Source organism: Oncorhynchus clarkii, chromosome 17, assembly GCF_045791955.1.
Source record: "Oncorhynchus clarkii lewisi isolate Uvic-CL-2024 chromosome 17, UVic_Ocla_1.0, whole genome shotgun sequence".
NCBI lineage: Eukaryota > Metazoa > Chordata > Actinopteri > Salmoniformes > Salmonidae > Oncorhynchus > Oncorhynchus clarkii.
Window position 1 is genome coordinate 13,872,912 of NC_092163.1, and position 12,319 is coordinate 13,885,230.

General features: G+C 42.7%; 1 protein-coding gene across 1 annotated transcript in view; it reads left to right on the top strand.

Annotated features, from left to right (window-relative positions):
* Window positions 1–247: 247 nt before the first annotated feature.
* The window catches only part of LOC139370319 (collagen alpha-1(XVII) chain-like), a 29,199-nt gene continuing 17,127 nt past the window's right edge, over window positions 248–12,319 (top strand). Inside the window, exons 1-11 of the mRNA XM_071109723.1 lie at window positions 248–359; window positions 4,622–4,683; window positions 5,013–5,063; window positions 7,627–7,640; window positions 8,764–9,529; window positions 10,437–10,484; window positions 10,593–10,646; window positions 10,823–10,873; window positions 11,165–11,308; window positions 11,524–11,667; window positions 11,990–12,061. Coding sequence (XP_070965824.1) covers window positions 4,632–4,683; window positions 5,013–5,063; window positions 7,627–7,640; window positions 8,764–9,529; window positions 10,437–10,484; window positions 10,593–10,646; window positions 10,823–10,873; window positions 11,165–11,308; window positions 11,524–11,667; window positions 11,990–12,061 — 1,396 coding nt within the window. The 5' untranslated portion in view covers window positions 248–359; window positions 4,622–4,631. The remainder of the gene's footprint in view (window positions 360–4,621; window positions 4,684–5,012; window positions 5,064–7,626; window positions 7,641–8,763; window positions 9,530–10,436; window positions 10,485–10,592; window positions 10,647–10,822; window positions 10,874–11,164; window positions 11,309–11,523; window positions 11,668–11,989; window positions 12,062–12,319) is intronic.

The following is a 12,319-nucleotide window of genomic DNA, read 5'->3' on the forward strand; positions in this document are numbered from 1 at the left end:
TAATTACGCAAATCCACCCATATTTTATCAAATCATTTACAGTATTTCATCCACCCATCTACTTTTCTTTCCCCAGGGCATCACCCCCCCCTATCCAAACGCAGAGTCTGTCACTGGCTGAAGTTACAGCACCGTTCCAGCTGTTTTGTTCCAACATGTTGGTACGGTAGAAGCAATGAGTCAGAAAAGACTCATACATAAACGGGCCAGGCACATACAGCGCATGAACACCGCGGACCGTATCCATAACGCACCTGGAGATACGGCAGAAGCACATAGGATCGCTGGTGCCATCAACTAATTTTCTGTGAAAATAGAGGAGAGAGGAGAGGAAGATCATCTTTGGGAAACGGGCTGAGGTAGGCATTATTTTTTTAATTTTTTTTTTACAATCCAAATTGTTTTACAATCCAAATAGAGGCAGTACTAATCTATCCCCTGTTTATGTCTCACCTGTGTAGACCCAATAATACATTCCTTACACATTTTGGGGAGGAATGCTGATTTACTGTTTTGGATCACATTCACATGTTCATCCCTCCAAATTCAAGAGCTGATTGCATAATTGTGTTGCTGTCTGCATAGTTAAGTCCTTTGAGATATTATGCCTAATTGTTGCCAAATTATGCCCTCCGGTAATTATGTCTACCCTTAATTATAATTTCCTCATTTAATTGCAATCCCAAATCTAATGTGCCAATTAAGTAGTATTGCATTATATCGCACCATATCAAGACTGTGATGGATTCAGGGCTTAGTATGCCAGTGTTTTTTTCATATACATCAAAGAGGTAAACGGATACATCTGCAGCTGTAAGAGGTCCTCCTCTCACCACTATGTGGCTGTGGAAGGGAGAGTGTTGCAAATAGCCTGTAACTGAAGGGGTGATACACAGGTGTGAGACACATGTACACACAGCCTGTGGCAACTGATACGTCCTTCTCTCAACCTCAACGTCTTCCTCCGCTTTTCTTGAGGGCAAAAGACAAGTAATTGAACTATGTTTGACGGTCATTACCACCACATAGTGACGATTTGATCTGTATCTATTCGTATAGATACAGTGGGGCAAAAAAGTATTTAGTCAGCCACCAATTGTGCAAGTTCTCCCACTTAAAAAGATGAGAGAGGCCTGTAATTTTCATCATCGGTACACTTCAACTATGACAGACAAAATGAGAAAAAAAATCCAGAAAATCACATTGTAGGATTTTTAATGAATTTATTTGCAAATTATGGTGGAAAATAAGTATTTGGTCAATAACAAATGTTTATCTCAATACTTTGTTATATACCCTTTGTTGGCAATGACAGAGGTCAAACGTTTTCTGTAAGTCTTCACAAGGTATTCACACACTGTTGCTGGTATTTTGGCCCATTCCTCCATGCAGATCTCCTCTAGAGCAGTGATGTTTTGGGGGCTGTTGCTGGGCAACACGGACTTTCAACTCCCTCCTAAGATTTTCTATGGGGTTGAGATCTGGAGACTGGCTAGGCCACTCCAGGACCTTGAAATGCTTCTTACGAAGCCACTCCTTCGTTGCCCGGGCGGTGTGTTTGGGATCATTGTCATGCTGAAAGACCCAACGTTTCATCTTCAATGCCCTTGCTGATGGAAGGAGGTTTTCACTCAAAATCTCACGATACATGGCCCCATTCATTCTTTCCTTGACACGGATCAGTCGTCCTGGTCCCTTTGCAGAAAAACAGCCCCAAAGCATGATGTTTCCACCCCCATGCTTCACAGTAGGTATGGTGTTCTTTGGATGCAACTCAGCATTCTTTGTCCTCCAAACACGACGAGTTGAGTTTTTACCAAAAAGTTATATTTTGGATTCATCTGACCATATGACATTATCCCAATCTTCTTCTGGATCATCCAAATGCTCTCTAGCAAACTTCAGACGGGCCTGGACATGTACTGGATTAAACATTTATTTTCTAATTATTTTTTTATTTTTTTTGTGTGTGTGTGTGTGTTAGAATTGCTTTTTGATATGTTGTATATAGTTATTTGCACTGCTGTATATAGTTATAGGTCATTTCACCAATTCGGCCACTTGGGTACATTTGGGCAACTTGTGTGGGACACCTGGGTGACTTCATGCTAAATGTCATGCAGCTCACCCATTCCTGAAGTTATGAGTCTGAAACTTTGCACACCTACAGTTGCCCTCTTGTGTTATCCATCAGAATTATCTCCAGCATCCTATCTGACTGTGTGGCTATTCTAGTACATGTGAAATAAAAAACATGCTCCTTCTTTCCCTTTTCTTCCACCAGATCTACTGTGTTATATTCTCCTACATTCAATTAACATTTCCACAAACTTCAGAATGTTTCCATTCAAATGATACCAAGAATATGCATATCCTTGCCTCTGGGGCTGAGCTACAGGCAGTTAGATTAGGGTCTTCAGGCAGAAATTGAGAACAAAGGGATGCAGCCATAACAGGTTAAGCAGGGGGACACGTCTGGCACTGCAGGATTTGAGTCCCTGGCGCCGTAGTGTGTTACTGATGGTAGGCTTTGTTACTTTGGTCCCAGCTCTCTGCAGGTCATTCACTAGGTCCCCCCGTGTGGTTCTGGGATTTTTGCTCACTGTTCTTGTGATCATTTTGACCCCACGGGGTGAGATCTTGCGTGGAGCCCCAGATCGAGGGAGATTATCAGTGGTCTTGTATGTCTTCCATTTCCTAATAATTGCTCCCACAGTTGATTTCTTCAAACCAAGCTGCTTACCTATTGTAGATTCAGTCTTCCCAGCCTGGTGCAGGTCTACAATTTTGTTTCTGGTGTCCTTTGACAGCTCTTTGGTCTTGGCCATAGTGGAGTTTGGAGTGTGACTGTTTGAGGTTGTGGACAGGTGTCTTTTATACTGATAACAAGTTCAAACAGGTGCCATTAATACAGTTAACGAGTGGAGGACAGAGGAGCCTCTTAAATAAGAAGTTACAGGTCTGTGAGAGCCAGAAATATTGCTTGTTTGTAGGTGACCAAATACTTATTTTCCACCATAATTTACAAATAAATTCATAAAAAATCCTACAATGTGATTTTCTGGATTTTTGTCTTCTCATTTTGTCTGTCATAGTTGAAGTGTACCTATGATGAAAATTACAGGCCTTTCTCATCTTTTTAAGTGGACAATTGGTGGCAGACTAAATACTTTTTTGCCCCACTGTAATCCTATTTGCCTCAGGTATGTGTGTGTTAAGTATCTGAATTGGCACCCTAAAGAAAATAGTCACTACATATAGTGCACTACTTTTGACCAGGGTCCATAGGGCTCTGGATTGCCTATAGGAATAGGGTGTCATTTTGGATGCAGACATAGACAGCCCTCCTGACCTGGTGATGCTAATTAGAGGTCATAGGTCATCTACTATGTAACACGACACCTTTGTGTACCATGTGGGGGTAGCTATAAAGCATGAATTACTTTACAAGTGGTCATATTTCATATTCATTAGTTTATATGAATTTCTGATTGACAGTGATTCAAGTAGTGGCCTATTCACTATTTATAATACATCATAATATCACATAGAATTCAGTATTCAAGTATGTGTTCAAATGATTCAAGTCATCCATTTAAAAAAAATCTACATGTAAATTGTAAGTTCAGGCTTATGTGGATGATGAGAACAATTGAGGCAGCCAATAAGGAATCCACACAGGTCTGGCCTTGTTCATGTTAGCGTCCACAATAAATAACACTGACGTGTTAGAGGATTACATTTTTGTTCTTGAATAAGAAGACGAGCTTACGTTAGAGTAATATACACAATATTTCCCCCAATATTTCTATCCATTAGCATCCATTTGGGGCCAGTGTATATGTACATTGTTATTCTTCCTAGTGGAGGCTAAATCCTGACGCTGACCATGGTTCTGCTGTAGAACCTGTCCACACTACATCCATCAGTCAATGCTGTTGAAACGATGCGTCAAAGAGATGCTGCTGCGTCAGATCGCATGTTAAATCATGTTATGCTATGTTATGCTATGCTGTGTTATGCTATGTTATGTTATGTCATGTTATGTCACGTTATGTTATTAGACAGGAGCCGTTGGCCATCCCTGAAATCTTGTGTCAGTGGTATAGTGAACTTAACTTGTAAATGATTTCAACACCCACGTCTGATTTCAGTCCGAGTCCCTTTCAGTTTCACAGGAAAATCTATAGGCACCGCCAGTAAATCACTGCTCCCTATGAAAAGAGCTCTCAATTTATCAGGTGAAGACAATATACAGGCTTGGCTTGCCCAAGGCTAGGGTCTCCGCTTAAATCAACAACACATTCTCAATCAGGGAACTTTGGAATGTTTACAGCAGAGAGAGAGAGAGAGAGAGAGAGAGAGTGAGCGTGAGAGTGAGAGAAACAGAGAGAGAGAAATAAAAAAGAGAGAGAATGATTACTAGTAGTACATAATGCCAAGTATGGAGAAATACGGAAATATGGAAAAATGCCATAAAAAAATACAAATTCTGACAAATCTATATCGTTTGAAGTCCTGTTAGTTTGATATTTCCATACAGTGCCTTCCTTAGATGTTTCTGCATGCACCAGTGTGATAAATGATGTAAAAAATAAAGACATGTTCTGTTTTGAAACAGTTAACATGGGATGGACAATCTAACGACAACCAAGATTGTAAATGCTGGTGCCGGTGGCAAGGGTAAGAGGTCACTGAATATTCTAGAGAAGATACATGTTTTATTTTGCCTTGGGTTTTTGGCTTTGTTAGAAGAAGCTTGTTCTGAAGCTTGTTTTGATTTTGATACAGACTGAAGGTTTGGAATGACACACACAAATACAGATGTTGTGTTTTTGTAGTCGTTCTCAATGACCAAATGTATATCACCTATCAACCACAACACATTATTACAGTGTACCATTATATTGAACCTGGTATTCTTCAAATATATTATTACAAGTGTATTGGCCAGGAACACATTTTAACATGAAACCTATTTATGAATTGTCAATATATCTTTTTTTTTATAGTCGTCAAAGAAACAGTAACCACAACAACCCGGTTGACATCACTGCCGCCAAGTGAGTTGTGTCCTTTCTGAAGGTTTTCATAATTTATACACACTACATGCACCTGTGAATATAACATCCCATAAATATGAATTTATCCTCTGTCCATCCGAACGTTGAGTTTCTATAATTCATTAAAAAACATTTTTTTATATTATCATTATTGGTAGTGAAGATTATTCATGATAATTTTCAGCAGTCTGGGGCCTTGTTCGATTACTTCAGAAATGCATCCTTATGTCCTACCTTCCTTGATGTAATCACAGATCTGAATAGATCTGAGATTGGTGAAGTAAATGGGTGGTAACCTTGCTTACACCTATCCAATCACTCATAGATCTGTGCTTACCTCAAGGAGAAAAAAAGGAGGATGCATTTCTAAAGTATTCAAACAGGACCAGTGGTGTAAAGTACTTCAGTAAAAATACTTGAAAGTACTACTTAAGTAGTTTTTTGGGGTATTTGTACTTTACTTTACTATTTATATTTTTGACAATGTTTACTTTTACTTGACTACATTCCTAAAGAAAATAATGTACTTTTTACTCCTTACATTTTACCTGACAACCCAAAAGTATTTGTTACATTTTGAATACTTAGCAGGACAGGAAAATTGTTAAATTCACACCCTTATCAAGAGAACATCCCTGGTCATCCCTACTGCCTTTTATCTGGCAGAATCACTAAACACACATACTTCATTTGCAAATGTTGTCTGAGTGTTGGAGTGTGTCCCTGGCTATCCGTACATTTTAAAAACAAGAAAATGCCAGCTGTGCCATCAGAGTCCCTGGGTTCGCGCCCAGGCTCTGTCGTAACCGGCCGCGACCGGGAGGTCCATGGGGCGACGCACAATTGGCCTAGCATCGTCCGGGTTAGGGAGGGATTGGTCGGTAGGGATCTCCTTGTCTCATCGCGCACCAGCGACTCCTGTGGCGGGCCGGGCGCAGTGCGCGCTAGCCAAGGTTGCCAGGTGCACGGTGTAGCCTCCGACACATTGGTGCGGCTGGCTTCCGGGTTGGATGCGTGCTGTGTTAAGAAGCAGTACGGCTGGTTGGGTTGTGTATCGGAGGACGCATGACATTCAGCCTTCGTCTCTCCCGAGCCCGTACGGGAGTTGTAGCAATGAGACAAGATAGTAGCTACTACAACAATTGGATACCACGAAATTGGGGAGAAAAAGGAGTAAAAATTAAAAATAAAAAAAAAATGGTTCTGTCTGGCTTGCTTAATAAAATGAATTTGAAATGATTTATTCTTTCACTTTTGATACTAAAGTATATTTAAAACCAAATACTTTTAGACTTTTACTCAAGTAGTATTTTACTGGGTGACTTTCACTTTTACTTGACTCATTTTCTATTAAGATATCTTTACTTTTCACTCGAGTTTGACATGTGGGTTCTTTAACCACCACTGAACAGGATCCATGTCCTCAGCATTGGTCTCTGACGGTCCCTCATTTCTCCACAAGAGGGAATCACTAGCTCTGTCGTCTCCAACCAGAAGAGCGTGTCCTCCAGCAGTTCTCGTGGCGTTTCAGTTGTGGAGAGGAAGGTCATCTCTCAGAGCAGTGGTAGCAGCAGCAGTAGTTATGCCATAACATGTTCAAGACATGCTCAGACAAAATTCTAGATTTAAAAAATAATCTATATCCAAAAAAACATCTCTGGTATTTTTCTTTTTTTTTGGCACAGTGTGACAGGTTTTAACACCTGCTCATTTGGACTGCAGTCAGAATCCTGTAAAAGACCGTTTTTCTTGTACTGTCAATCACAGCCTAAACTCTTCCAACGAAAGAGCTTAGATGCTCCTATAGAACTCCTATGGTCACTGGTATATAATCCATTACTTATAGGATTCTGTAGATATTTCGACAGTTAAGCTACATTCAGCGGTGTCATGCCCATAGGGGGCACAGGGGCAAGTGCCCCCAGAGATTTGTCCTCTATATATATATATATATATATATATATATATACTTTTTTGGTGATTGTTTGTTAATTCCCTGTAATATTACTAGCCACTTAGCAATTTTATAAAGTTGGCTTTAGCTAGCCCAGATAGGTTCCCAATCTCCCAACCTTGTAACTAGCCACCATGAAGCAATTTCAGGCTATCAATCAAGGTAGAGTAGCTAGCTTGTCTAACTATCCTAGCTGGCATGCCTGCTGGCAAAGTTTGTAGACTTTAGAAAAGAAAACAGTAACTAAATGTACTGAATAAGACTCACATTCCTTTCAATCCTTTACCTATATTTCAGCAGAGAAAAAAACACACCAGGCAGGAGGTATGCTTAGATATGCAGAAAAATATACATATTTTGACTTATAATTAAGCATAATCATAATGGCTCTAGATTTCAGGAAAAAACTGTTTCAAGTGTTTGAAAAATGTTTCCATACCCCCCCCCCCCCCCCCAGCTATCCTCAGGTCCTTTGTGCCCCCTCAGATTTGGGGGGTGCATGACCCCCCTGGCTACATTGTTATATGTCAGGCTACTTTATAAGAAAAAGTCACATTCTCTAAGCTCTGTATAAGTCCTAATCATTATTTTTCTCCTTTCCTCTTCTAGCCTCAGGTGGTCTCGACCAATAGTCTGATTGGCCCGTTCTGCTTGACCGTTAGACTGGGGGTGAAAGCCGGAAGAGAGACTGACGGAAGCCCCAATCAAACGGCAAAACTCCCTCCAAAATTGAGACGTGAATTGCGGACCTCTGTCCGAAACGACGTCTGACGGAAGGCCATGAATTCTGAAAACATTCTCGATGATGATTTGTGCCGTCTCTTTAGCAGAAGGAAGCTTAGCAAGGGGAATGAAATGAGCCGCCTTAGAGAACCTATCGACAACCGTAAGAATAACAGTCTTCCCCGCTGACGAAGGCAGTCCGGTGACAAAATCTAAGGCGATGTGAGACCACGGTCGAGAGGGAATGGGAAGCGGCCTGAGACGGCCGGCAGGAGGGGAGTTACCGGACTTAGTCTGCGCGCAGACCGAACAAGCAGCCACGAAACGACGCGTGTCATGCTCCCGGGTGGGCCACCAAAAACGCTGGCGAATGGAAGCAAGCGTACCCCGAACGCCAGGGTGGCCGGCTAACTTGGCAGAGTGAGCCCACTGAAGAACGGCCAGACGAGTAGGAACGGGAACGAAAAGAAGGTTCCTAGGACAAGCGCGCGGCGACGGAGTGTGAGTGAGCGCTTGCTTTACCTGCCTCTCAATTCCCCAGACAGTCAACCCGACAACACGCCCCTCAGGGAGAATCCCCTCGGGGTCAGTGGAGGCTACTGAAGAACTGAAGAGACGAGATAAAGCATCAGGCTTGGTGTTCTTAGAGCCCGGACGATAAGAAATCACGAACTCGAAACGAGCGAAAAACAGCGCCCAACGCGCCTGACGCGCATTAAGTCGTTTGGCAGAACGGATGTACTCAAGGTTCCTATGGTCAGTCCAAACGACAAAAGGAACGGTCGCCCCCTCCAACCACTGTCGCCATTCGCCTAGGGCTAACCGGATGGCGAGCAGTTCGCGGTTTCCCACATCATAATTACGTTCCGACGGCGACAGGCGATGAGAAAAATACGCGCAAGGGTGGACCTTGTCGTCAGAGAGGGAGCGCTGAGAAAGAATGGCTCCCACGCCCACCTCTGACGCGTCAACCTCGACCACGAACTGTCTAGAGACGTCAGGTGTAACAAGGATAGGAGCGGATCTTCGAGGAGCGGGCTGCTCTCTACTGGAGGAGGAGAGCCTACCAGTAGAGCCATCACAGGAGGCAGTAGCTCAGTGCTAGTATCCTCTGCTGCAGCCGGGTCTGTGGGTGGAGCTAAGTCTGGGTACGGAGGGGGATCCGTCAGCAAATCAACCACCATTACCACTATAGAGTCCCCCTCTTTATCCTCCGGTGCTTCAGGGGCCTCTGCGCCAGCTTTCCGGTCTTTAGGGGCTTCGGGGGCATCGTTCGGGGCGAGCAAGACCAGCGGCTCTCTTTCCGTTTCTGGAGGGGGTCTTATGTCTAGCTCCAGTTCCAGTTTTTTCACTGGTTCCAGTTCTGGTGGTTCCAGTTCTTGTTTTGTCTCTAGTTCCAAAGGAACAGGAGCAGGAGGAGGCGGTTTTGTCACTGGTTCCAGTTCTGGTTTTGTATCTAGTTCCAAAGGTGCAGGAGCAGGAGTAGGAGGAGACAGTTTTGTCACTGGTTCCAGTTCTGGTTCTAGTTCTGGTTTTGCCTCTAGTTCTGGTGCCGGAATCGGAGGAGGGGATTCTTCTAGTGCCAAAATGTCAGCCGGCGGCTTGGGCTCTGTGACCGTTTCCACGGTTACCAGGTCCAACTACAGCTCCTTGGCAGGGGCGGGTTCAGGGGGCGTGAAGAGGGGTGGGGCACAGGGGTCTGCATCCTCTGCTCTCAGCTACTCCCCCACCCCCACGGAGAGAAAGAGCATGACCAGCACCATGATCGCCCGCTCCATGGGCTACGAAGGTCAGTGACAAGGTCAAAGGTCAAAGGTTAACCCTATTCATATGCTGCGTTCATAACCAAGTGGGAAGGTGGTAATTACCTGTTGTGAAGTCGTAAATACCAGTTGGATGCATGCAAGTTCTTTGAACTCATTGAGAAACACAGATTGGCTAATGGCAAACAAGCTGTGTCAACCATAATCTAAACGTAGAGCTATATGTGTTTGTAAACTAATTATAGTGTTCAAAAAACGTATTAATAGATTCATTTTTAAAAATAATTTTTTGTTGTTGCATTTAACTGCTGAAAATGCTGTTATCAAGGTAATTTCCTTAGTAGATGTCAGAGGTCAGCATGTGGGAGAAGTCGAAGCTCAGGGATAATAGTTGAGGTTCTTACTAGTAATTACCAGTTGGAGGGGCGTTCAAGTGGACTTTTCCCAGTCATATGTGGTAAATACCACCTTCCCACTTGGTTATGAACGTAGCCTTATCTCCAGGGCTAGGATTTTTTTTCCTGACCACATAACCTCTGGGTACCTAAGATCATACATCGGTGCGCTTTCCTCTGACCAGGTGTTGCTGATGCCTGCCAGATCTTACAACGCCTGGATAGGTATTTTAGGTATTAGCTAACCACATCATATGTTACAGCAATCTGTCGGTCAATGACACAGTCGATGACGTGGCACGTAACCATTGGTTCATGCATGCAACGTCTGAGCGAGCGAGCGCAATCATTTCTTGGTCATGTCATGTGGTCTGGAAACTACTGGCCCTACCTAAGGTCCTCTGATGCTCTTTAGTACAGGTGCAGATATCAACAATAATGTTATTAAGAATATCATTTAGAAGTTGAAGTATGACTTCAGTCATGACATGAAGAAGGAAAAGTCGTCAATAGTGGTGTTTTTCTTCCGTGTATTCAGGAAGATCCAGTGGAAACTCATCTCCGGAATACACAAGGAGAGAATATGGTAACTATCAATCTTAAATGTAACTTCAAAATGTTTTTTAATTCCTATGTTTAATAAAAGTGGATATTAAAAATGACATAATTGATTTTTGATAATTGATTGTTTCAGCTGCAGAAAGTGCGGTTGCCAGTAAACCCACCAGAGGGCGGAGCCACAGCAGGGGTACTAGCTGTTAGCGCAAAGCACCATCAATCAGACCATACATACACTACTGCAGAATGCACTTGCAATTTTAACTGGCTGCATTTGATTAATATAGAACACATCTGATTACACTACACTACTCTATTCTAATCTATTCTATACTTGTCTGTTCTATTCGGTGTGTCCTGTTCCAGAGAGTGAGATCAGATGCAGACTGCAGAGTGCCTCTCCCACTGCTAAAAGATGTGAGTTGCCTAATACCACGCGGGCTCTTATCACTAACTATGACTCACCCGATCTGCCCTGGAAAATACACGTGGACCAAGATGATATTAGTTTGACTTCAACAAATAGGGAGACAATATGACTCAGTCAGAAACGTATAAAGGAAATGGAACGTGGCTGCTTGAAGATAAGCTGAATATGGAAGATAAATACAGTTTGATAAAAATCTGTCTTTATTATTTAAAAAAACATTTGAAAAGTCTGCACATTTCCCAAGTGACATTAGATGTCTGTTCCCCCGTGGCGTGTAGGGACTGAGCTGGATGATGTGAAGCGGCTGCTGAAGGGGAGTCGCTCCAGCAGCATCAGCCCCCCTCGCTCCCCCACCAGCACCCTCCCTATTCCCAGGAAGGCCAGCGTAGAGACCAGAACCATGCCAAACAGCTCCCAGTCAGGTACACACCCTCACCAATATAATCATGATAAAACTAGGTAAATAGGTACATAAGTAGTAATTACACAAGTAAGAAAGTACATAAATAATCACTGATGCATTAGATGTCCAGAATACGTTGTTAACTGACTCACCTGTTAAATCAAGGTTAAATAAAGGTTAAATAAACGTACATAAACATACATAAAACCAGTTAACCCTTTCCCTCTCTCCCAGGCCAGTACGACAGTGCCACCCTGGACTCAGGAATGCCTTCCTACGTGTGGTCAGGCCCCACGGCTGGAGGCTATGGTTACCACAGCAACGCCATCAACCGGTCCCCCACCTCCACCCTCCAACACTCACCCACCACACTCACAGGTCAGCAATAGACATCACCAAATATACAGTCACAATTACTCTAATAAGAATGGCATGATACGGAGTGATAATAGTGCCAACACAAATGTAATCTGAATTGAATCCTTCACACCATCAACGAAGATATTTATATAAATGAACAGGTTTAATCCAAGAGATTAAAAGGACATAATTAAAATGAACTAGATTTGTGTGCGACATAAAAATGACAAGAAAGTTTAAAAAAGAAAATGTCTCCTAATTTTCTCATCGTCAATGAATACTGTATATGTTACTGTGGGTGTGACTCAATCGATGTGGGTGTTTATCAATGTTTCTACAGCCACAGGGCTTCAGAACAACCTGGCCCTCAGCTCTACATCCATGAACTCTGGACTCTCTGCCTCTAGCACTGGTAAACATCTCCCTCAACATCTATTGTCTCTCTATCGGTGCGTCCCAATAATCTTTCCTTTCTCCCAAAGTGTTCACTTGTTTCCTTCCCTTCACAGATTTGAAAGTAAGTGACTGCTATGCAGAGATGGGCAGTATTTGTATTACATGTATTTGAAATATGTATTTAAATTATTTCAGAGTATTTAGTCGTTTGTATTACACTGGGCTGAACTTCACTCCAATGTATTTTGTGATAAGATCATTTCGAGAGCGGTAA